The following is a 23,668-nucleotide window of genomic DNA, read 5'->3' on the forward strand; positions in this document are numbered from 1 at the left end:
TTTAATTACAATATATAAATCTATATATATTCAGCATCAACAGAATTGTGATTTATAAATGCAAGCCTGTCATTTAGCCCAAATGCACTTTACTACATTTAAAAATAGAGTAAGTAGGGAACCCACAACTTTGAGGTATTTTTATATCAGGCTTAATTTATAATACTGTTTGATTTTGTTATATTAAGTACATCATATGCTTGATTACCTGCTCTTGCTTGTGCCATTAAGCTGTACATTTAATTGAAACTTGCATTGTTTCAAAGTACTAAATGATACTATTAAACTACTTGAATGGAATTCCTACTTCATCCATGGGCATTTGAAATGTACATGTTCTGTACGACTTTTTTATTAACTCATGATTGTAAGATATACTTTTCCCTCATAATTAACTGGTACCTGTTGCCCTAGTTTTATTAAAATAAAAGGTAGGGAATTAAAATTGTCTAAATAATGCTTCTTAAATTGTTGATTAGAATGTAGATAATAGCACCCAAGTTATAGTATTCAAATGCTCCAACGTCAAATTCAAAACTGTTAGTTTAAACCACCAATTACTATCTTTTTTTTTAATATATATACTAAACTTTAGTGGAAATTTTAAAAACCTGAAACAAAATTGTTTTTACCTTTTTTTGCATTTTCTTGGCATTCAAGTGGCAGGATAATGACATTTGTAAATATTTAAAAAAACATTTCTTCTTTAAAACTTTTATATTGTTAACAGCATGCTTTTTTATTAGAGCTCAGGCTGACTAATTTAGTATTGTTATTAATGATTTAAAGAAGACTGGAAAGTGACAACATAAAAGCCAATTTGCTTTTTTTAAATCTCTTAGAATGAATTTTTCTCTAAAACTTTTATCAGTTCTAGCTGAACGATAGGTTTTGACAAGATGGCTTACCAATTATATTTTTAAACCAGAATGATTTAACGCTAGCATCATCTTCGTAGGTTATAAAAAAATTAATGGCCAGGAAAATGACATATTTGTGTGGCTAAACAAATTGACTGAAGAAACTTATTTATACAATATAAAGTGAATTACTTGATTGCATGTAAATAAAATTACCTTATCTGTTAAAAGTAAAATATTAAATTGCCTTAATACTTTATTTTTGTAAAATATTTTGTGTAATCATTTCTTGTGCGTATAGTCTAGAAATGCTTTTATCAATTTAGATGTAAAAAATTAGAGAAAATATTCCGGAGTTTTATTGTAAATATTATTTGTGACATGCCAGGAAAATGACAGTTTGAAACTCAACATGTATTATTAAACAAAGATAATTGTTAAGAAAATAACAAACTAGTGTAAAATCATTTTAAGAAACTAATATGAATCATGATGGTATTAAAGTTTTGAAATATAAGTTTCGTATTGTATAAGATTAAATTTCATCATCCTTTTTTTTTATATATATGTGATTGGAAAAAATTAAGCAGAACTAATAAAAGTAATAGATTGCTATAGTGATAAAGGAATGAAAGTAATCAGGCTTTTGTTCTATTACCAGATTCATAAAGTTTCTATATTTAATTAGAACTTCATATTTTTTTTAAATTCCATTTCTTTCAGATGAAAGATGTTAAATAAGTAAAAAAAATCCTTTTAAACTTTACATTAGTTAAAAGTACTTCTTTTCAGGATTGGCTACTTCATTTTTTAATGAAAAGAATCGCAATATGGCCAGCGACCTTGTGGAATTAATTACTGAAACTCGTCAAGAATTACCTGAGTGGCTGTCAATTTTGGCTAAGGAAGTGCAAGTTGAACAGCGATGTAACACTGGTTCAAGAAAATTTTCAAGTAGCAAAAAGTATGTTGTACTTTTTTCTATTTATTGAAAAGCATTTAAAATAGACCAGTGGAACAGATTTACTAAATTTTTATATCTATTGGCAAACAATGTTGATCTTAGAAGTTTATAAATTTGGGATTGTAAATACGTTTTGTTTTTATTTTTTGTATTCTACTCGTTTAGTTGCTACTATGTTTTAAAAATTTATTAAGATCTAAATTTTTTTAATTACAAGTTATCAGTTGTATGGTAGTGAATACTTGTTATACTTGTAAACATAACATTAACAAAAACAGCTGAAGATAGACTTTTAATATTTGAAAGAAAAATTGTTCAAAGAATATTTGGTTTAAGGAGAGAAAATAATAAATGGAGAGTTCCTTTTAATCATGAGGTTTCAGGGGTCTGTTTAGGAGAAAGTTGGTTCTGTTTATAAACCCTTCATAGAAAGGAACCCTTCCCAAAATATCTTAACTTAAAAAAGGACCCTTCACAATTTTTATGATCAATGTTTTGTAAATCGAATTAATCCTTCCCGCTGTAAAAAAAAAAAAAAGACGTATCTAAGATAACCGCAAAGTTTCTGTGAAATCTTTGCTCACGCCCTTCTTTCCATCTCTCCTCATCTGCTGTCCTTTCCTCTCTTCCCACCATTTCACCTCATCCGTTGTCATTTCTTTTCTTCCTGCCCTCTTTCCCCCTGCTGTTCTTTCCTTTCTTCCAGACCGCGAGGAAGCTGATGACATCGGTGATCAGCGCTCTGGCTTTGCGTGTTGCAGGAGAGGAGAATAGCATTTTTTAATGGCAATATGATGAATTTAGAACAAATCAAGTACTCGGGATGTTATTAGTTAAGGATATTTAATAAATCATCAACCCATATTAACATGAATTTTATCTTTTAGTTAACATTGCAAAACTTAGAATTTATGTGGACACTATCTTATGTTATTATTTGCAATATTGATATAATTTTTGAAAATCTTAAAACACCATGAAGAATGAACTACTTTTGTTCTTCATCAACAAATAATGAGCCATCAATGGATTGCATTAACTTGTTATTTATCGGTGACAATTTAACAAGTTAAATCATTGTGTTTGCATTATTCATTTCCAATTGCGATATAGAATATAGTAAAAGCTTTGTTCCTTATTTAGAATATTTTAGTTTACTTCCATATTCAATTACATAAAAATAGTCAGTGATATGGCGTAATTTCTGTATAAAATTGCCAGTTAATAAAGTGCTAATTAACATCTCCTACAATACTGTTATTAACCAAGTTTAACATAGTTTTCTTTTTATATTCAAATATGACACATTATTTTATCAGGTAGAAGGACATTGTTTTCAACAAAAAAAAATGTTTAAAGATAATTAATAAATTTGTTCTCTTAGTAGGCACAAAATCATTTGAAATGTTTTGTCTAAAATGCAGCAATAGAGCGATAACAGTCCTAAACAAAAGTAACGTTACAAAAACAAAATAACATTAAAAAAGTAACATAAATAATAGTAAAAGTTAGCAAATAGGTCTCCTTTCATCTCTCTCACTGAATATATCTCTGTTCCATCTGTAGATGTCCCCTAACTAGGCAGGCATATGTTGTGTAGTTGCAACAATTGATAGATTTATATAAAATATTTTAATGAAATCTTAAAGATCATTGTTGCTACCAATAAATTTTAGCCTTTCGTGTGTTGAGTAGAAAAATGTTTTTTATAAAACAGGTTTATTTAAAGAAGGGTAAAAATTTATAAGAAATAATTTGTTTTCCAGGTATGGCTCTGGTGGATTTGGCTCACGAGATTATCGTCAGTTTGGTAACAGCCGTGAGAGAACGAGTGGACCCAGAAACTCTAATACTAACAGTTATCCCTCCCAGAACTTTGGATATGGAGGAAATCAATACCCCAATCAATTTAGAAATAACTATGGTGGTGCTTCATCAAATGATTGGTGGGGTAGTTAACTGTGTCGAAAGTATAACTTTCAAAGTTAGTTGAGTATGTTTCAAAAACATAATTCCTCTAAACAAGAACGCATTTGTGAATGAGCATCAATTCTTTGTATTTGTTTGTCACATATCCAGGCATTGTGTTAGTAAATGGAAACATATTTTCAGATTTAAAAACATCTCATAATAGCATGGTTTTGTCTCATCTGTTCTACATGCCTAATATTCTCTAGTATAAATGCTATCCAGTTTATAAAATATTATTAATATTGTGACAACTTTTAATCATTTTAAAAAGCTAACTACTTTATAGCAAACCTTTGTTAAATTTTCGCAGTATTTAGTGTTTAGAATCAGTAGCAGTTTATGATTTTGAATTTATATATGAAATAATATTGATAATACTTGTTGAATGCTGCTTCATAATAAAATGTTTATTTGAAAATTTTTTTGGTAGTACTTGAAATTCCTCTTAAATTTATACATCATTTATAATTGAAAAATTTATACCTGTATAAGGTATAGATAAATACATGTGGCTGAAACTATAAAATTATATTCTCAATCAATTATTTGATCAAAAAAATTATGTCATTATTAAGAAATTAATAAAATTTAAGCTGTTAATTTATTGCTGGCTGCTTGATAAATCAATTATGACAGATTATTTTGACTCAAATTATAGTATGTCAGTGAAGCAGTATTTTTTATTTAAATGTATTTGCTTGATTTCAATATTTTTAGGTCTATTTTTATAATTTTCATTGTGTAATCTTTAATAATGTTTTTTTAATTGTTATTTTGTGTATTCTATATAAACATACTTAATACATTATCGTTATTTTCACTTAGATTTATGTGATATATTATGTGCAACGAATTTAACAATAAAAATTTCTTGTAGCATTAGCATACAATGCAAAGGGAAAAACAATAATTTTTTTTTTTTTTTAATTCTCTACAATTTTAAGAGCTGCTACTTAAACTTGTATATTTTTTCAGTAAAGAAAAATGAGTGACAATTGATAATTGCTTCTTTTAACAATGCTTTGAAATTGTTCAGCATTTTTTATTATATAAAGTTATACATCTTGAGATTTTATATTGGTTAGTGAAACACGTGTAATGTATTTGTGAGTTAAGTATAAAGAAAATTATGTTTTTAATAAGGGTTATTCACTTCCAAATGCTATGTGGATTAAAGTAATTATATTCACTTTCAAAGTTATCTGTTGCAAGGTTCAATTTTAACAAAATTATTAAAAATGCAATCTTAAAATTTGACGACTGGTTTCTCACTGCTTTACTGTGTTCTTGTTGCAGCTCTTAGTATAGTTTAATATTTTTGGCTTTGTTTTTAATAATTTTGTTTTCCAAAATCTTCTCTCATTTACCCAGATGCATGTTTCATTTTTTGGTTTATTTACTTTCATGATTAGGACAAACCATATAAAGTGTTAAATTGTTGCCTTTGTTTTCTCTAATATAAATATATACTCATTTAGTAGGTGTAAGTGAATGTTTGGGATTATAAAATACAATGTTCAACTGTACTGATTTTTTAGTTTTGCACTTGGTATTAATTCAATGTTTTATTCTGTTGTGTAACACAGAAAAAATACAGCTTTTAAAATAAAGTTTTTTGAATTAATACATTCAGCAAAACTTATTAGAGTGTGAATTGTATTCTGTGCTTATACAGAATATGTTATATAAAATTAGTTCATAATATATACTCTATGAAGTTATTTATCTTGAAATACTCAGTATTTGTTTATATATTTTTCTTTTTAATATGCAGTTATGTGTATAAATACTACATATTTCTGTGGTACCATCTTGTGCATCACATTTCATATTGATATGCATGGTAATATTATTTTTATTTTAGAAATGGAAGTAAGTAAGAGAAGAAGAAAAAATTACTTTTTTCTTGGTAGCAAGTTTTAAAATTTAGTGCATTTATTTGTACTTTTAAAGAAAATCAATAAATTGGATTAGTAAAATCAATTAGTTTAAAAAGAAAAATTGCTGAAGGATTTATTTTTTTAAAAAAAAAGTTTTTTTTATCTGTAGCGTTTTTACAGTATTATCTCTATACAGACCTGTATTGAAATTCGTTTAATTACCAATTTCTGATACTTCAAACACATTTAGAGACTCGACTCAGTTAAAACTACTTAAATTTTCAAACTTATCTCTTAGTTACTATGATTTTGCTAGTATATTTTCTTCCATACCTTAGTTACATGAAATTTTACTTCTATGCCTGTAAGTTTCTATTCAAAATGTTTCTTATACTTATTCCAGAAACTTAACATTAATTTGTGTTAAAAAGATTTTCTCTTAAATTGCTTTTTTTATATATATTGTACTTAGTTATTCTTATATCTTTCATTTTTTTTTAAATTGATACGTTTCTTGTATTATTATGGTAGTTACTTTAAATTTTAGAATTTGTGTTGCTCTTCATTTCTATGTAAAAGTAACTTTACCATGTTTATATGCGTATCGTTGCAGTTGAGTTTTCTTAGAGAAGAGGTTGCAGTTAAGGATTATAAATTTAGCCATTATGAAAATTCAGATTGTTTGAAATTGTGATTACTTTATTAACTTTAACTAAAGTTTGCCATCTAGGCATATAATTTTTTTATAAAAATTTTCTTTGCCAAAGTATATTCTTAAAAAATCAAAAACAGCTAAAATGCTCAGTAGAATTTGCTGTTTGAATTAAAGTTAAACTCTTTTTAACATTAAAGTATTTGTTCTGATAAATTTATAATAATTCTACCATTAAAAGTATTTTATGCTCTTTGTTATGCTGATTGTTGAGCCGATACTTTTAATTTATACCAATTATCTTCAGTGATTTTCTTATTATTGACAGTGATACTTTGCAGTCTTAATACTGGCTATTATATGTTAATCCAATGACACATTGATGGACAAAGTTGCTTGCTAGTTCCATTGTTTGAGATTATGTGATGGCATGACAACTGAGCTTTTGTTAAAGGTTTAAAAAACTAAAGGTCATTCAATGGCTACAGCTGTCAATATTCAATTGCATCTTTAAATACTCAATATTTATTAAAGGCAACTGCTTAGCCATTATTTTCTCAAACCTGTAATGTTGCTGCAATAAATAAATTTAAGCAATCCTAAATACTCATTTAGAGAGGCTAAATCAAGAACTCTGATTACTCAATGCCTCTTTGCCTTAAATACTCATTATTTAATACTCTATTGCCTTAAATACTCATTATTTATACTCTATGTCTACTTTGGTGTTAATTGTCCATCAACTTGTCAGAATTAACCCATTAACTTTCTAGTTTGATTTATGTTCCTATCTCTATCGAATATTGTATGCATAGATGCCAATGTTACTGAGTTTGTTGTTTTCTTTTACTCTACTAGTTAAGTTCTCCAGGATTTTATACGTATAAAAAATTCTTTAAAATAAAAAGAATTTTCTGATCAATCCATATTCTGATTTTTAACCTAACCTATTATTTGTTTGAAACTAAATTTACTCTAATTTATAAAAAGAGTCAAATTGCTTTTTTAAAATTCCAGAGGTATTTTATATTTTCATAGAATTTTATTACTTACAGGTTATTCATAAATGGGTTACAACTTTTGGAAATGATTTTTTTATATTTACTTCAAAAAAAATTCCACAAATCTCTGGTAAATGGAATAATCACTATTATAGTACAAATTTTATGTTTCGTAAATTTTACTAAATTGTTTGTTTTCTCGGCAGCTATGCATATGAAAAGAAATTATTTTTTTTGCAATATGCTATAGATAATCTAGTTTTTACTGTAGGAACATAACTAAGAACCAATCAGTTAATGGGTTAAGTTGATAAAACTTCTTTAATGTGTTAAAACTCTTTTTATTGGTCCTCTAACTTTTAAGTATTGTTAAGTATCTTACCTCAAAATTTTTTTGTATATTTTTGTTGTTTGTAGAAGGCATGTATGTGAGCTTTAATATTGTTCATCAGTGAGTGTTTATTTATTTACTGTGATACCTTTGTCAGAATTTGATGCTTTTTAAAAGGAAAGTTTGTTTTTGTAGTTTTATAGTTTCAAGAAAACTACAAAAATGGAATATGTTTTTGTAGTTAATATATAATATAATAACATTTTTATAACTATTTCAAAAATATTATTGATTTTGTAGTAACAGGAAATTATTTTTTATGGGTCACTTCATTAAGTTTAAATTCTTTCAAATGAATCAACTGATTTAGCAATTATTTTATAACAATTAAATTAATAATTATTTGTCATTGATTTAATAAAATTATGTTATGAGCTCGTAATTGTTTTAATCATTCTGAAAGGATGTGCTGTTTTAATAGCTATTATTACTATAATAGCTATTATAGTTTGTAATTATCTATTAAATTTGAATTTTATCAGAGACTGAGTTGATTGTAAAATTATTAAAAGATTTTTTTTTTCTTGTGTGTGTGTACATGCCACTACATAAATTAGTAAATTTTGATTACAAATTTGGTTTTTTATTTTTTTATCAAATTTATTGGTTCAAAGTAAAATCTTTATTTTTAAGCTTAGTTCCAATAAATTTCAGAAGTGTGTTTGATGTTATTTATATAGCAACTGCTTCCTGGCCAAAACTAGAGAAATTATATCATAAATGAAATATGTTATAAATTTCTGAGCAGTTGTACAATCGATAAATGGCTTTAAATCAAGAGAGGATATATTTTATATAACAATTCATTACAATGTATATATATATAAAATGAAAGTAATAATTTCTAGTTAGAATTTTCTGTTTTTCTTTTGCGTAGGTAAGGAATATTTAAAAATTTTGTGTCAAGTCCAAGTAACTCTTTAAAACCTATATTTTTAATATTTAACGATTTTTAATGTTTTCTTAATGTAAGTTTACTTTGATTTTTGTACACACCTTGTATTAATTTTCGAAACTTATCAAATCCCAAACCGCTTATTACGATTTGCTTTTCCTAGAAGTTCTTTCTCCTTTTCTGTTCAATTATTAGCTTTCATTTGTAATTATTAATTTATCGAAAAGAAATTTGTCAATAAGTGCTGATGTGTAATAAAACCATGTTAAACAAATGTGATGCTTGATGTTTTTTTGTAGTTTGCTTATTTAATAAAATTATAAATATTTTTGTCTATTTATAATTGCTTTATTTTTGTGCCAAGTCACAATTTTGAAACCAGTTAACTTTGTATTGGAATAAAATATTAGTATATTTTACGTTATGATTCTCATTTATTTGTCAAGTTTAAATTATTTGTTGTCTTTCAGTATGCTTTGAGTAAAACTTCACATATATGATTTGAATTTTTTATCCAGTGTATTTCCAATCAATAATGCACATGAAGTGTTGTTTGATTTGATGAATCTTACACTACTTTCCCACTGTGGGAGTGTTTTATACAATCACTTTAAAATTATATTGTGTATGCATTAGGGTACTTGAATACTTTATGCAGTTAGAATCTAGTAATTCTCTAAAATTGACTTCATCCCTTCGATAATTTAATTTTAAATCTATAAAAATTGTGGACATTAACTTACATGGCTCTTAGTTTTATTAATGCATATAATCTAAGTTAAAATTCAACTTATACAGCTTTTTATATTGATATAAAAATGTGTCTAAATTTACTAAATTGCAAATTTTTTTGCAATTTAGTAAATGTTTAAGCATGTAGTTTTACAGCTATGTAATTAAGTTCAAAGCCACAAGTATAAAAAATTATTCTCAAGTTATTCTACTTGAATTGCCTAGTTTGAAAATTGGTCCTCAATATTGGAGTTGCATTAAAAGTGACCTATTTTCAAACTCAGTGATTATCTTATATATTTAGGAACTTACTATAAGAATTATTTAAAACTTTTTGCATTATTGGAAGAGATTCAAATTTCATTTTTGTTTCTCATTTTGTTATGGGGAATGCATTGAAATAAAAAACTTTTTACCTAAAATTACACATACCTATTTGGTTCTGTTAGAGTGATATCTTTTGACCCCTAGATCTTAGAAAGTATTGTAAATTTATCAGTGTAAGAGAAATGAGTTCAATCAATAATTTTAGTGAAATTCTGTAAAATGTTTAATTCAGCCTTCTCTAGCATATATGCTTTTTGCGTGATTAAAAACCTAACTGTTTGGTATGAGATTAGTTTTTAAATAGCCAGTAACAAAATCTGAAACTGTTGTGCAATTGAAAAAACAGTGTAAGTGCTTCAATATAAGTTTTGAAAAAAGTGGTTTAATATTTATTTTCTTTCAATTGCTAATGTTATGAACGCTAAAATAGAATTTCAAAAATCTGATAAAACAAAATTTATCTTTGGAAACTTTTTTTTTGCAATAAGTAGCTTATACAAAAAAGCCAAATATATATGAAAATACAAATTTGATTTTTATATTGCATGACAGTATTAAAGTATGCCATAATAACAAAAGGCTGCTGTATATACATTTAGTCCACACTCTGTGTAGTCAAACAGTTTTACACATTCAAAACAAAATACTTCCATAAACAATTAGTTTTAGAAAAAGTTTCAAATAAATTATTTAAATCACTATTTCTTTTGATGTTAACTCAGTGGAGCATCTTGAAATTCCTTTGATGTACCCTGTTCTTCAGTTGCAGCTAAGTACAGCTGTTATGTTCACCCTTATTAACTTTTGATTTGCAACAACTATTTTCATGTAAATGGTTTACAGATATATTAGAGAGTTACTCAATTAAATCATAGTAATCTTTTTTGTAGGATTCTATAAAAAAAATTATTACAGAAAGTAAAACAGCTATGCAACAATACACTAACATAATTTTAAGCAACATAAAGGTTAGTCACTCTATAAACAAACATTATTAGCTTCAAAGCACTTCTTGTCATTTGCAATGTTCTTAATTTGTTTTTGTACATTGGGTTTTCTTTTGCATCCTGCTGCATGTCACCAGGTAGCACAGTCATGTAGGGTAATGTCAGTCTGCATTGCCATAGATGACTACACCACCAATTCTTTAGCACTTTATAAATATAAATCATCTGCAGTTTAATGTGATTTTTTTGTTAGCATTAATGTTGCGTAAATTATTCTTTAGTTAGATATATCTTATGGTCTCTTAGACCAGTTATTTTGCTTTTCTCATCCCAGACGGGAAATTACCAAACATGTTTTTGCTTGATTCCTGATTATGTAAATAGTCTGTTGTAGCTAAGATGCTGAAGGTTGGATAGAGAAGTGAAATTGCTTAGAGCTGGCGAATGATTTGCTGCTTGAGTTTCCAGAACTGTCTTCTGTTTAAATATGATTCGACTAGTGACAGTTTTAAAATCGACTCTGCCTTGCTCTTATGTTTATTATTCGATTAAGTTGAAGAAATAATTTAATTTGCCTCTTGGAAAGACATTGATAAAATCAAAAGCCGCCATAGATCGAGGCATTTTAAAAAAATAAATGATAAAAATCCAAAAATGTATCGACATCCTTTATATAACATACTAATGCTTCAATTTCTCCAATTTTAAACGTTAAAAGTATCGCTTCAGTGGATGGTAATAACAAATCCTAAAATGAACACAAGAGGAGTGAGTTCATGTATTTAATAGTTCATGTTTAAACATAAACTATTAAATACACTTGTTTTAGTTTTTTCAACATCCACAATAGAGAAAACTGGTAATGTGGTTCCTTTTTATCGTTTAATTATATGTTGGCACTAAAATATTGGATTCCGTCAACCAGTTATTATTTGCAGGAACTCTAATGTATCGTGGTGCTTCTTGAGAAAACATAGTAGGCATACGAGCATAATAGGGTCTTTTCCAATGATCTAATCCAATTTGATCATTTGGTGCAAGTAGGAATTCTCTGTCAAAAGATAAACGCATAAGTGCAGGACCAGTTCTACCTATATGACGCAGCATTTGAAAAGAAAGATTTAAACCTTCGAACAGCCTAATAAGATTTTCTGGTTCAGTGAGAACTTGCACAAAAAGCCTTCCTGGTCTAAGTGTACTTGCTTCTTGTTCTGTTATGACTTTTTGAAAGCATTTAACTCTCAAAACTTGCAGAATAAAGAAGAATGCCAGGAATGAGCATAGCCCTTTCATTTTTCCTGAGGAAATAAATGCAAATTTCATTTAATAAAGTATGCATTTCATAAGTTAATTGTAAATTCTGGCAGTAAACAAATTCAATTGGAAAAATCATGAAATTTTTCTAATATGACATTGTCTGGCTGTATACGATCAGCTTATATGCGTAAATAGGAAAAGTGCGAATAATTATTTTGACTATATTTGCTTAGGCCTATTGCAATAAAAATTTAATACGGCTTTTAAGAAATCAATACTCAAGTTACAAACTGTCTGAAATAAATCAGGCTAATTAAGCAACAGATGAAATACTTTCTAATTAACCAAAAGTACGTGGGTTTATTTCGATAAGCCAAAGAACTTTCAGGCTGATCAGAAAATTCCCGATTAGCCTGCTGTTTAGTAAAATGACGACGGCTCTTTGCAAAGAGCCATATTTTACTGATCCTGAGTTAGAGTATCCTTGCTGTCAGGCTAACCATAAGAGGTTTTCCTCTCCATGTAACGCAAATGCGGGTTAGTTCCATCTAAAAGTCCTCTCCAACAAGGGCAATTTCTCCCAATACTTGATCCGGGCGTTCCCTTGTTTTCTGGATTGGGTTCAAAATTACAAGGTTACAGAGTTGAACATTCGTAGTCGTAAACCCAAAAAATTTAGTAGGCTGTTCAACGACGGTTATAATATCTAAAGGACCTAGTGCATAATATTTGCGTTAAAACATTTTAACTCAGTGATGCACTCAGTAACGTGATAAGTAAATTATTTGTTTTTAAATTTTATTTATTTTATCTGATTGCTGGGTAAAAGCTACCAACTTTGTTGCATACTATTTATCCGTGCATTTATTTGATTTATAAAGTAGAGAGTATTGATTTCTTCTCATCCACTGGAAAAGTCTTGCCTGTGGCTACTGTCTTCATTAATTACTGAAAGCCATTATTTTGACAATTTCAGTTATCATTGTTATTGTAATTTGTTAATGTTTTGGTGCAATGGGGTTGTTTGGTAAAGAATATATTGAAGCGGTTTCGTAATAATCGCCTTTGATATGTATTTTTAGTATAGTTGTCCGAATCTAAGAACTTGGTTTGAAACAACATTGTTTTGGAGGTCAATGCTTATAGAAAGCTGGGCCCGACTTAGCCTAACTGGGGCCAGTGACAAAAACTGCTTTTGGGGGCCCCCTCTGAACTATATGGAGGTATTTAAATTTTTCACCTCATAATATATATATCATGGCGAAAGACCGAAATCGGTGGTTGTTGACTTTCACCGGTGAATGTCGACAAACACCAAATACGTCGATTAAAGATCGAATATTTCATTACATTCTTGTACATTCGGACCCTCACCGGTGTATGTCGACAATCACAGATATGCTTTGGTGAATGTCCGAAATATTTATTACATTCGATTTGATATGAATTTATTCGTGGATATAATTTCATTTATTCGATATTTTAATCCTACACTGATGTTTTTTTTAAGGTTAAGTGCCACTGCTCGGTATAACCTACACTGATGTTTTTTAAGGTTAAGTGCCACTGCCCGGTATACCCTACACTGATGTTTATTTAAGGTCAAATGCCATTGCCCGGTATATATTTGCCCGATACTCCAAACACTGATGTTTCTTCTAATCTATCGTCAGCAAGTATTAAAATATAGAATAAATATAAATATATCAAATAAATATAATAATATTAAGGAAAAAATAATATAAAATTCGATATAACAAATATTTCGGACATTCACCAAAGCGACTATGTGATTGTTGACATTCACCGGTGAGAGTCAGAAATAAGGGTATTTAGCAAATATTTCGGACATACACCAAGCGACTACGTGAATGTTAGCATTCACCGGTGAATGTCGACATTCTCCAAATTTCGGTGTTTCACCGTAGCATATATATATATATATAACAAGTAAATTGACTAGAACCTTAAAATAGCTATAAAGTCCCCCCCCCCTCTAATGGTATCATTCTGTCCATTTTATTGATTTTCTGACAATTCTATGTCCATCATGCCGAATGCAGTTTTCTGATTGTTAACTTTGTCATCTAGCTGCGAAAATTTCGTATCCTTGCTGACATTAGGGCGGAATTCAGCTAAATTTTCGCAATTACGATGGCTCACTTAAGCCAATCAGAAGCCTGTATTTTTGTAAAATATCGCTTTTTGCGATATGTAAAAATACAGGCTTTTGATTGGCCAAATTTGTCCATCGTAATTGCAAAAACTCAGCTGAATTCCGCACTGAAAAGTCACGGATTTTCGAAATATAGACTTTTTGTGTTCATACGATAGATTAAGGAAGAAGCTATTATAAAACAGACGGATTTTACACTTTACTGATATTTTGTCTAAAAAAGTTCATTAAAGAAGGAAACCAAAAATAAACTTTTAATTCGATTTGGAGGGCCCCCTCTGATGTGGGGGTGAAGTAAAAAGGGATATCAAATTTATATAAGCGAGGAAGGAAAAGAAAAGCAATCGAAATTTACAACTTGTTCAGCAAGTCAAGATCCACAGTGAATTATCGTGCCATAAAAGGGTTACATATTAGAGATCCCTAATTTATATTTAATCAAGAAAAACAAAAAGTTATTGAAATCTAATGAAATCACTTCTGAGAAAAGAAAGCGGTCTTTGATTGCTGGAGGAAACTGAAAAATGACCCAAATTAGAAACAGTTCAGTTTCATAAAACAATCGTACTAGCAATTCGATTGAATTTGGAAGCAACTTTGTTTTCTCTGTTCAGAAATGTTAACCCTTTCGTTACGACAATTCGTTCAGCTGAAGTGACGCCACTGGACGGTGCGCAGCGCGAAGTGTGGACATTACATGTAGTAAGCTGATGTTATGTTTTTATTTAAGTGATACATCTTTATGTAATTGGAGTCAAATATTATAAGTAAAGCTGTGGTGGATTAGGGGATAGAGAACTCACCTCCCAATAAGGTGACCCGGGTTCGAATCCCAGCGATGGCTGGTCAATACGAATTCCGCATCCAGCTCGCTCCAACTACAATGCTGACGTAAAATATCCTCAGTGGTAGACGGATCATGGGTTAGAGTCCCCTTGCCGTCAGGCTAACTGTAGGAGGTTTTCCTCTCCGTGAAACGCAAATGCGGGTTAATTCCATTAAAAAGTCCTCCACGAAGGCAAGCTTCTCCCGATACTTGTTCCAGGAGTTCTCTTGTCTTCTGAATTAGGTTCAAAATTAACTACGGAGATGAATATTGGTAGTCGAAAATTCATAAGGTGGTTGGCTGTTCAACGATGTTTATAAAAAGTATAGGTAGAAATACCATTTAGGATAATTCAAAAATGTTTTATTAATTCAGTATGTTAAATTTCAAAACAAGAGTCGACGTATAAATTCACATTGCAGTATTTACACTCATAAGTACATTCTCGTCTTTTGTAAACTCATGTTTGTGAAAATTACAACACCATGAAGGACTAACGCGAGTGAGCTGAAATTTTCAGGAAATACAAAGTAGAGCATGATATGCAAATGATTAGAATTTCACACTCGTAGCACATGCGCATGCTGAGCAGCGCCGTCTGAACGGCGGATGGATCGGAATAAATAGACGACTGTAGCTAGGCGTGTATGGTTATTGGTGGTTATCTGCTAGAGGTAAATGTTAGCTCAGTCGTTACTTATGCCTCTTCGACGAAAGAGAGCAAAATTTCAACAACTTACGGAGTTTGAACAGGGGAGAATCATCGGCCTTCGTGAAGCTGGATTGTCTTATCGTGCAGTAACCGCTCGTGTGCAGCTTAATATAAGCACAGTGATACGTGCTTGGAAGCAGTGGACGGACGAGTGTCGGACAACTCGGAAATCCGGGAGTGGACCCCGAAATGTCACGTCAGCTGACGATGATAGACGCCTAGGCCGCATGGCGGGGACGGACCGTACGGCTCCCTCTAGACAACTGGCAACACAGTGATCAATAGCTACAGGCATGTGCGGATCGTGAATTTGTGGGGCCCTGGGCTGAAACTACTTTGGGGCCCTAATAGCCATTTTGTCAAAAAACTGTTTTCTATATTGATGTACATAAGTATATAGAAAAAAATAGTACAATAAAATAATTTAATTTATTTTTTCATTTATTTATTTTTATTTGTCTACGAACAGCAACTATACAACATTATTGCAAAAGAAATTGACAGGTTATGTGTAGTTATGTTATATAAATTATAAAGCAACCTTTCTGCATTTTGGTGTTGCAAATTCCTTCATTTGCTCATCACATTGTAAGTCCTTCGTTAAATCACAATTTATGGAAAGGACTGATAAGTGATTTAGTCGATGGTTTGACATTGCTGTCCTATACTTGTTTTCTATATATGACATCCTGGAGAAAGAGCGCTCCGCTTCACAGCTAGTGATTGGCAAAGTTAAAAAAATCTTTAGGATAGTATAGCAATTTGGGAAAACATCAACAAGTTTCTTTTCATAAATTAGCATAAAAATTTCACTGCAAGAGGTGTAAGACTCTGGCTTAGACTGAAGTAAATAAGATTTTAACTGAATGCACTCATTCACTAAATGCTCGTCTACGTCATCTGGATAATAATCAACATTATTACGTACACTTTCCAGATTTCCATATTTTTGTCTTGCAAATCCATTAAAAATTTGAATTTCTTGTTATACATCTCATAGACTTGACTCCTTTTATTTAAATCCATAATCAGCTTATCCAACGCAACGTTTAAAGTGTCTCTTTTAAATTTTTCTGCTCCGTATACTGAGAATTTATCTGTAGACTTATCTGAAAATTTTGGAGTAATGCGTCTCTTGTTTATGTCATTGTAGTCTATTCCCACACTAGTACTTAATTCTTTAGCTTTCTCTCCGTATTCCTTTAGCTTCTGATCTGATTGGTGCCTTATGTTTTTCACGAGGTCTTTTAATGATACAATTAATTTGTTGCCTTCACAAATAACTTGTTGCCTTCACGTGTCAACCACACTAACATTGATTTCTTATGTTCATTAGAATTTTCATGATTTTCTAAACAAGTTCCTATGTGTTTCCAATCAGAAAATCCGGTTGTGTATTGAGAAGGAATTTTAGAAAAAAGTTTGCAAGTCAAGCAAAAAATAGCACCAACCCTGGTTGAATAAAATAACCAAGATCTTTCCAGTGATTGACCATTTTTCATTTTCCTAATGAAATACCTATTTGAAAATGTTCTGTTTTGTTCTTTGTATTTCTTTATTGAAGCTGAATATATATTTTTTGGATCTTTATTTTGAAAGTCAGCCATTTTATGTGAGAGTATGTCATTAATAAATTCATTATTTAGCAATTCTGGCCACAAGACCATGTCAACATATTTCTCAAACTTAAAATTCTCTAAATTTCTTTCCGCCTCGGTATTACCGTCCTCTTGAACCTCCTCTTACCTCCTCTGAACACCAATATAGTTTTCAGTGGGATCAGAGGGTTTCTGGTAGTCAAGACAGTTATTAGTAAACTAAACAAGTTTGTCACTTTGACGACCCAGAACAGAAGTACGAAAAAAAATTACGTCGGGTAATTCCCCGTTTCGTTCGATAGAAGCGCACATGCATGGGTTGATTGATCTCAGGGTTGCCAACCTTATAATATATTTTTTTATAATATTAGATATTTTTTTAATTCAAAGTATCACCCATGGTTTCCAGTAAGGACTGAGGCCCTTTGTATTCACGGGGCCCTGGGCTGCAGCCCAAAAAGCCCTTAAGTAGATCCGCCCCTGGCTACAGGTGTTTCATTGTGTGCTTCATCAATTCGTAGACGTCTGCTGCAGCGTGAACTGCGAGCAAGGACTTCTTTATACAGATCCCCCTCACGCTAAACTATCGCCGCCTGCGGCTACAATGGGCCAATCAGCATAGGTACTGGCATGCTGATTGGCAGCGTTTCGTGTTTTCTGATGAATCCCGCTTTAATTTGTGGTACCATGCTGGCCACATTCGTGTCAGACGCTATGCTGGTGAACGCCACCTTCCGGAGTGCATTATCGAACACCACAGTGAACGAACATCCGGAGTTATGGTCTGGGGTGCCATAGCATATCATGAACGATCTCAATTGCTACGAATTGTGGGTAATCTGAACAGAAACCGGTACATCAGGGAAGTTCTACAGCCCCTAGCTGTTCCCTTTCTTCAAGCCTTGCCTTGCATTTCAACAGGGCAATGCCCACCCTCATATTGCAAGGACTGTTCAATCCTTCTTTGCATCGCAGCAAGTACAGCTTCTTCCTTGGCCTGCGTATTCCCCGGATATGTCGCCGATTGAATATGTGTGGGATTTCGTTGGTCGGCGTCTCGCTCGGGATCCTCGTCCTGTTGCTTCTACAGACGAACTTTGGGTACGCATACAAACAATATGGAATGCTCTTCCTCAAAATTTGCTTGACTCCATGCCACGTCGTGTGGCAGCACTTATTGCGGCTCATGGTGGCTACACAAAATACTGATTTCGATCTCTTGTTATTGTTTGTTTCCTTTGAAAGTTTAATCATTTATTTATACTACTACCACTCAACTGTGTATTAAATTTCATTTAATTATGACGATTCCTTCATGGTGTTGCAATTTTCACAAACATGAGTTTAGTTTGCTCTGAAAACGACGCACCGTCTATTTTTCCTACCAATTTATATAACGAAGTCAAATATCTTTCTGACAGGGCTAAACGTTGTCCTTAAATTCCTTAATAAAATTAAAATGTCTTTAATTATTAAAAATTTCAATAAATGTCCTAAAATTTTTGTATTTTTTAAAAAAAAAAAATTGTAGTTAACAGCATTTATCTAAAAGAGTATTGAAGAAATTTCAAATTCAGAAATTTTGTTATATGCCATAGGAACAAAATATGTAACAAAATGAAAGCCAAAGTCTTCATAGCATGCCAAGTATGATATTAGTTTATTTCCATTTTAAGAGACAATTACCCTTGACTTGATGGTGTACAACATTCCATGTGGGAGAAATATATAAAAAGTTCTTTTTCTCCCTACATCTCTATATCATACTCCTATGATTTTCAGGAGAGAATCTAGTATTTTCCACTACCTAACAACTTTCGGTATTTATACTATAAAGTTGGCGAAGTTCAAAATCTTGTTTTGCATTATTTTACCGGTACATATAGTTAATGTTGTAATTATATATACAGGGCCCGCGCTAAGCATTCGCTACCTTACCAAATGCGATATTTAACTCGATCGTCAAAATTACGTTAAAATATTTTTTTCTATACAAATCAGTATTTTTTATTCGATTACAGTAATTTTCGGTAGATGCGCCGCTTAACCAATTAGAATTGTGTCCAAATAATATAAGTCTGAAGCAAACTACCATAAAATACAGATCAATCCCCAATATATATTTCTATGAGAAAAAATTAACCATAATTTTTTTTTTTTTTTTTTTTAAGATTTGCATTTTGCGAAGACTTTCGAAAATTGGCGAATACTTTTGATATTTGGCTAATAATATGAAATTCTTAGCGCGGGCTCTGTTTATATATATTTCTTTGGAAAATTTTTCTTTCCCAATTCACCAATTTCTAGTTTATAAAATTCTATTGAAAAATTAAATTAATTAAAAAATTTTCTAAGTTTCTAAAAAAATGATAAATTGTTCATAATTTTGATTGAAAGTAAAAATAGAAATAAACTGTTAGTGGTAGTAATTTCCATGATATAAACTACAAAATTATGCTTAAACGTTTTGCTTCTGTGACATTTTCAAGAGGAACTTCATGAGTTTTGACCTATAATTGCAAAATGCAAGCAAGTTTACATTTTCAAAATAATCTTCATATAGACGGAGAATTTTTTTAAAAAAATATCCGCTTGAGTAGTTTTAGAAACGTTTTTTAAGCAATCATTTCGCTTGACTGCTTTTAAATAATTGAATTCAGTGTTTATTTTTAGAGCAACTTCTGTTTAAAACGAAAGTGAAATTTTCTCGTTCATTATAATATTTTCCTTTTTTCTCAACCAGTCAGTGGTGATTCCTTTCTAGATTTAAAAATTGCGTGATTTTGTGCAATTTTCGGACTTTTTAATTCAAAAGTTTTCACTCATAACGTGACAAATTGATGGTGAATATTTTAATTACTTATTTTTTGTGTCCCGCAGTGGACTAATCGTAAAAGACACGGTTCCCATTAGAATATAGAAGTCAAGCATCACCGGTTGCGGTCAGTAACCGGGTGGGTGACCTTTTTTATTAGCCTGCTTAGGGACCGAGGATGTGCGGTATTGGTCCTCGTTAAACTGTTCTACCTTAAATCGCTCGAATTCGTGCGCAGGTCGTCGGGTTACCAAAGCGGGAGACTCATATCCCCTCAACAGAGGATCAAAATTGTGATGGCATGTCTTCAGATTATCCTCAAAGATGTTTTCCAAACCGTCACCAATAGCCCATTGAGCAGCTCTAGTGCGAAGTAAATAAAGCATCTACTTACGTTGTTTTTTTGCTTCGATACTAACTTGTACGGTCGTTTGAAAAAATTGTACAAAGCAGAAGCAAAATGAGAATTGACGTTAAAAGAATTTCGGAAAACATTATGCTACGTATTCAACACTTAAAACAGTTTAAATATTAGTTATATGAAAATGTTTGTATTGTTGATTTTTCAAGTTGGTCAAACCTTTTTTTAAAATTTTTATTTTTAAGATTTATAGATTACAGAAAAATTTTGCTACTACTGAATGGCTGTACAATTCGGAAGTTATTTATTAGTTTGTATTGTTATTCTTTAAACTACGCATTGTAGTTGATTTTAATACGTTTTGACTTGGTTATAAACAATTTTTCAAAAACACTAATTTCCAATTGCACATAATTCAGAATTTCAACAGAATCAGTAGATCAGTTCTTGAGAAATGAAAATTACAACTTTTTTTAAATTTCCGCTTTTAGCAGATTTTGCTTAAATTTTGTATTTTCTCGTTTAAAATAACATAGTTAAGAGCGAAATAATAAACTGTATACTTAACAAGTCAGCATATTTTTGATATTAATTAAATAAAATAATAAAAAATAATAATTCAACTAATACAATTTAGGGTTTGAGTTCTTAAACCGATAATGCAACATAAAATTTATGTTTATTATCAAACATGAAATTTATTCGTTGTAAAACAAGTCTGAAACAATAGTAATTATTATAATGAAATTATATTAATTAGTTTACTTTGAAATGTTATCACTCATTAATTAAAAGAAAAAGTAATATGAAATTAATATAAGTAATATAAATGAAACCTTTATTCTGTCCCCCTAAAATTTTGAGCCAGCGTAAAAATTACCTGCATGTTCTGGGGATCAGGGTTTAATTTAGAAATCCGGAGACCACAGGCACAAAACTGTTGGAGCCCCATTGGTCCTTAAATTTACATGTTTTTCATTAGAAAATGCCTTAAAACATTTTACAACATAAGTAAATTATGATACAATAGTAAATTTGAGCGTATATTTATTTCAATTTTCGTTTACTCGTAGTTCTAATAGACAATTCTTATGGAAAAAACATACATATTTAAACATTTCCATTTTCAGGGTGCCCGTCATATGCGGGCCCGGGCCTCTTAGCCTTATGATAAATAAGGCCCTGCAGGGGATATTTACTACTTTCCCGTATAATAGATATACAAGTAATTGAAAAGAGTCTATGGGTACATTTTTGGCGAAAAAGTGGCGATTAACAGACAAATCATTAGTCGCCCTGTGACCTATGGAGACCATTAATTTTGCGTAATAGGCCCTGTCACTAAAAGTGAAAGCAAAAATACTTGTGACTTACCGTCATTCAAAACTTTGGTGCAGGTACGAAGCTAAATATCCGAAAGAAAAGAAAATCGCAAGTGAGTTTTGATAATCCACTAACACACTGTGATCAGGAAAAAAAGCATCAACCAATGCGAACAATGAAACCGATTTCAATGGCAGTGACCGTGAAAACAGTGAGGGACTTAAAGGTGACGATCAACCCAGATTTCGTCCAAGTTCGATTACAATTTAAGAAGCGCGTCACTTTTTTCTCTTCGTCTGACCTTCTTATTTTTGTTACCTTTTTGTTGCCTCCTGATACTTAAGAATGAAAATGAAATCTGTGGCTTCATTTAGAAAAAGAGCGTACAGCGAACCGGATACCTTATCGTTGGGAAAAGTGCTTCTGAATAAAATGAGGTTAATTTTTTAACTCTCTCTCGCTCTTTTTCTTGAGTTCGCAATCACGCCACAAAGAAAAAGTTCAATTTATTTTTCCGTGTATAGGGAGGCTGGTGTATGGTCTGTATATTAGGAAGAAAAAAACATTTTGGATTACTTTTCTTTTAAGGATTTGATTTTCTTGCAAGAATCTTCAACTAAGTCTATCTAAAACAGGGGTTTCCAACTTACATGAGGCCGGGGGCCACAATTAAAAACACCAGTCAAATGGCGGACCGCAACTTTATCAAAATTTTATATAGAACTCTTTTATGCTTAAAGGAACATTAAATATTACTGTCAGATTTTTATCAAGTTGTACAAAACAAAAGTATTGAATTACAAATTAAAATAAGAAGTAGATTCTTAAAAATATTTAATTGCATATTAAAAAATTCTGGCAACAATAACTTTAATGTGCACCTATGTATTAAACAATTAATGTGTAACCGATATCAAATTGTTAAGGTATAAAACTTAAAAGTATTTAAAATCCATATACATTTTCTACGCCCGCAAAAAATGACAACTAATATATTTTGGTTCATGGGTCACAAAATATGGCTCCGCGGGCCTCCAGTTGGTAAGCACTGATCTAAAAGATGAACAATATTAATATTCTATCTCTTTACGCTACAAGAGAAAAAATTAACTTTATTTATCAATGTATAAAGAGACTAGGGAGTATTTTGTATTTTTGAAAAAAATCACTGACTTCATTGTGAATTCACATTGTTTTTCGACGGTCATATTCAAGAACTTCTACTTAATTTTCAAATCCCGATATTTTAAAAAAGAAACTATGAGTAATCACACATAGACTTTCGACCACGTTTGTTCGATTTTGCATCAATTTCACCATAACACCATATGGGTTTTTAACACAAATTTTAAATGAGGTTTCTGAAAATCCCAATACATTTAATCGGATATTATTTATAGATGAATTTCGAATCGTGCATTTGAATAAAAACTTTTTTGGAGAAAGTGTTCGATTTACGTCGTTAACCCTCACGTGTTTTTTGATAACTTTTTCGAGAATTATACCACTGGATTTCTAAATAATTTAAAAAATTCTCGTAATTTTTTTAACGGAACTATATTGCGTTGATTAATATTATTACTAGTATTGAATCTCGAATCGCAAATGAGTAATTACCTCTCGATTTTCGACAACGCTAGTTCGATTTCCCCGTAAATCCATGTGGTTTTCGATCACATTCATCATATGGATTTTTAAATTCCGATTTTTTTAACACTTTTTTACTACAAAACGCGGAATCAGAAATTTGAGATATAAGCATTAGTGCGAAGATGATAAAAAAATAAGATTATTTTTTCGGTTATTATTAAAAATATCGTTCGAACTTAATTCTAAGACCTGCTTTTCTTATATAAATATTAAAATATATATAAAAAAAATGTCAGATCGTAATTAAAAATATAGTCACCAATCAAAATTTATTGATCTTGTGGTGGCATTTCATGAGCCCTAGTTTCCTCCTTCCCAACACTGAATTTT

At 30.6% G+C, this 23,668-nt stretch overlaps 1 protein-coding gene and 1 long non-coding RNA gene across 2 annotated transcripts in view; one reads left to right on the plus strand and one right to left on the minus strand.

The window, feature by feature from the left end:
- Positions 1–5,796, plus strand: part of LOC107457339 (ATP-dependent RNA helicase bel) — a 42,418-nt gene extending 36,622 nt beyond the window's left edge. Inside the window, exons 14-15 of the mRNA XM_043056587.2 lie at positions 1,653–1,824; positions 3,591–5,796. Coding sequence (XP_042912521.1) covers positions 1,653–1,824; positions 3,591–3,783 — 365 coding nt within the window. The 3' untranslated portion in view covers positions 3,784–5,796. The remainder of the gene's footprint in view (positions 1–1,652; positions 1,825–3,590) is intronic.
- A 4,318-nt stretch (positions 5,797–10,114) lies between these two features.
- LOC122272674 (uncharacterized) lies at positions 10,115–22,191 on the minus strand. Its single transcript, XR_006227205.2, has 2 exons — positions 21,740–22,191; positions 10,115–11,918 (listed from the first exon to the last, which is right to left on the minus strand). It is a non-coding gene; the product is annotated as an uncharacterized lncRNA (long non-coding RNA).
- Positions 22,192–23,668: the final 1,477 nt, after the last annotated feature.

This window comes from Parasteatoda tepidariorum, chromosome X2, assembly GCF_043381705.1.
Source record: "Parasteatoda tepidariorum isolate YZ-2023 chromosome X2, CAS_Ptep_4.0, whole genome shotgun sequence".
Classification (NCBI taxonomy): domain Eukaryota; kingdom Metazoa; phylum Arthropoda; class Arachnida; order Araneae; family Theridiidae; genus Parasteatoda; species Parasteatoda tepidariorum.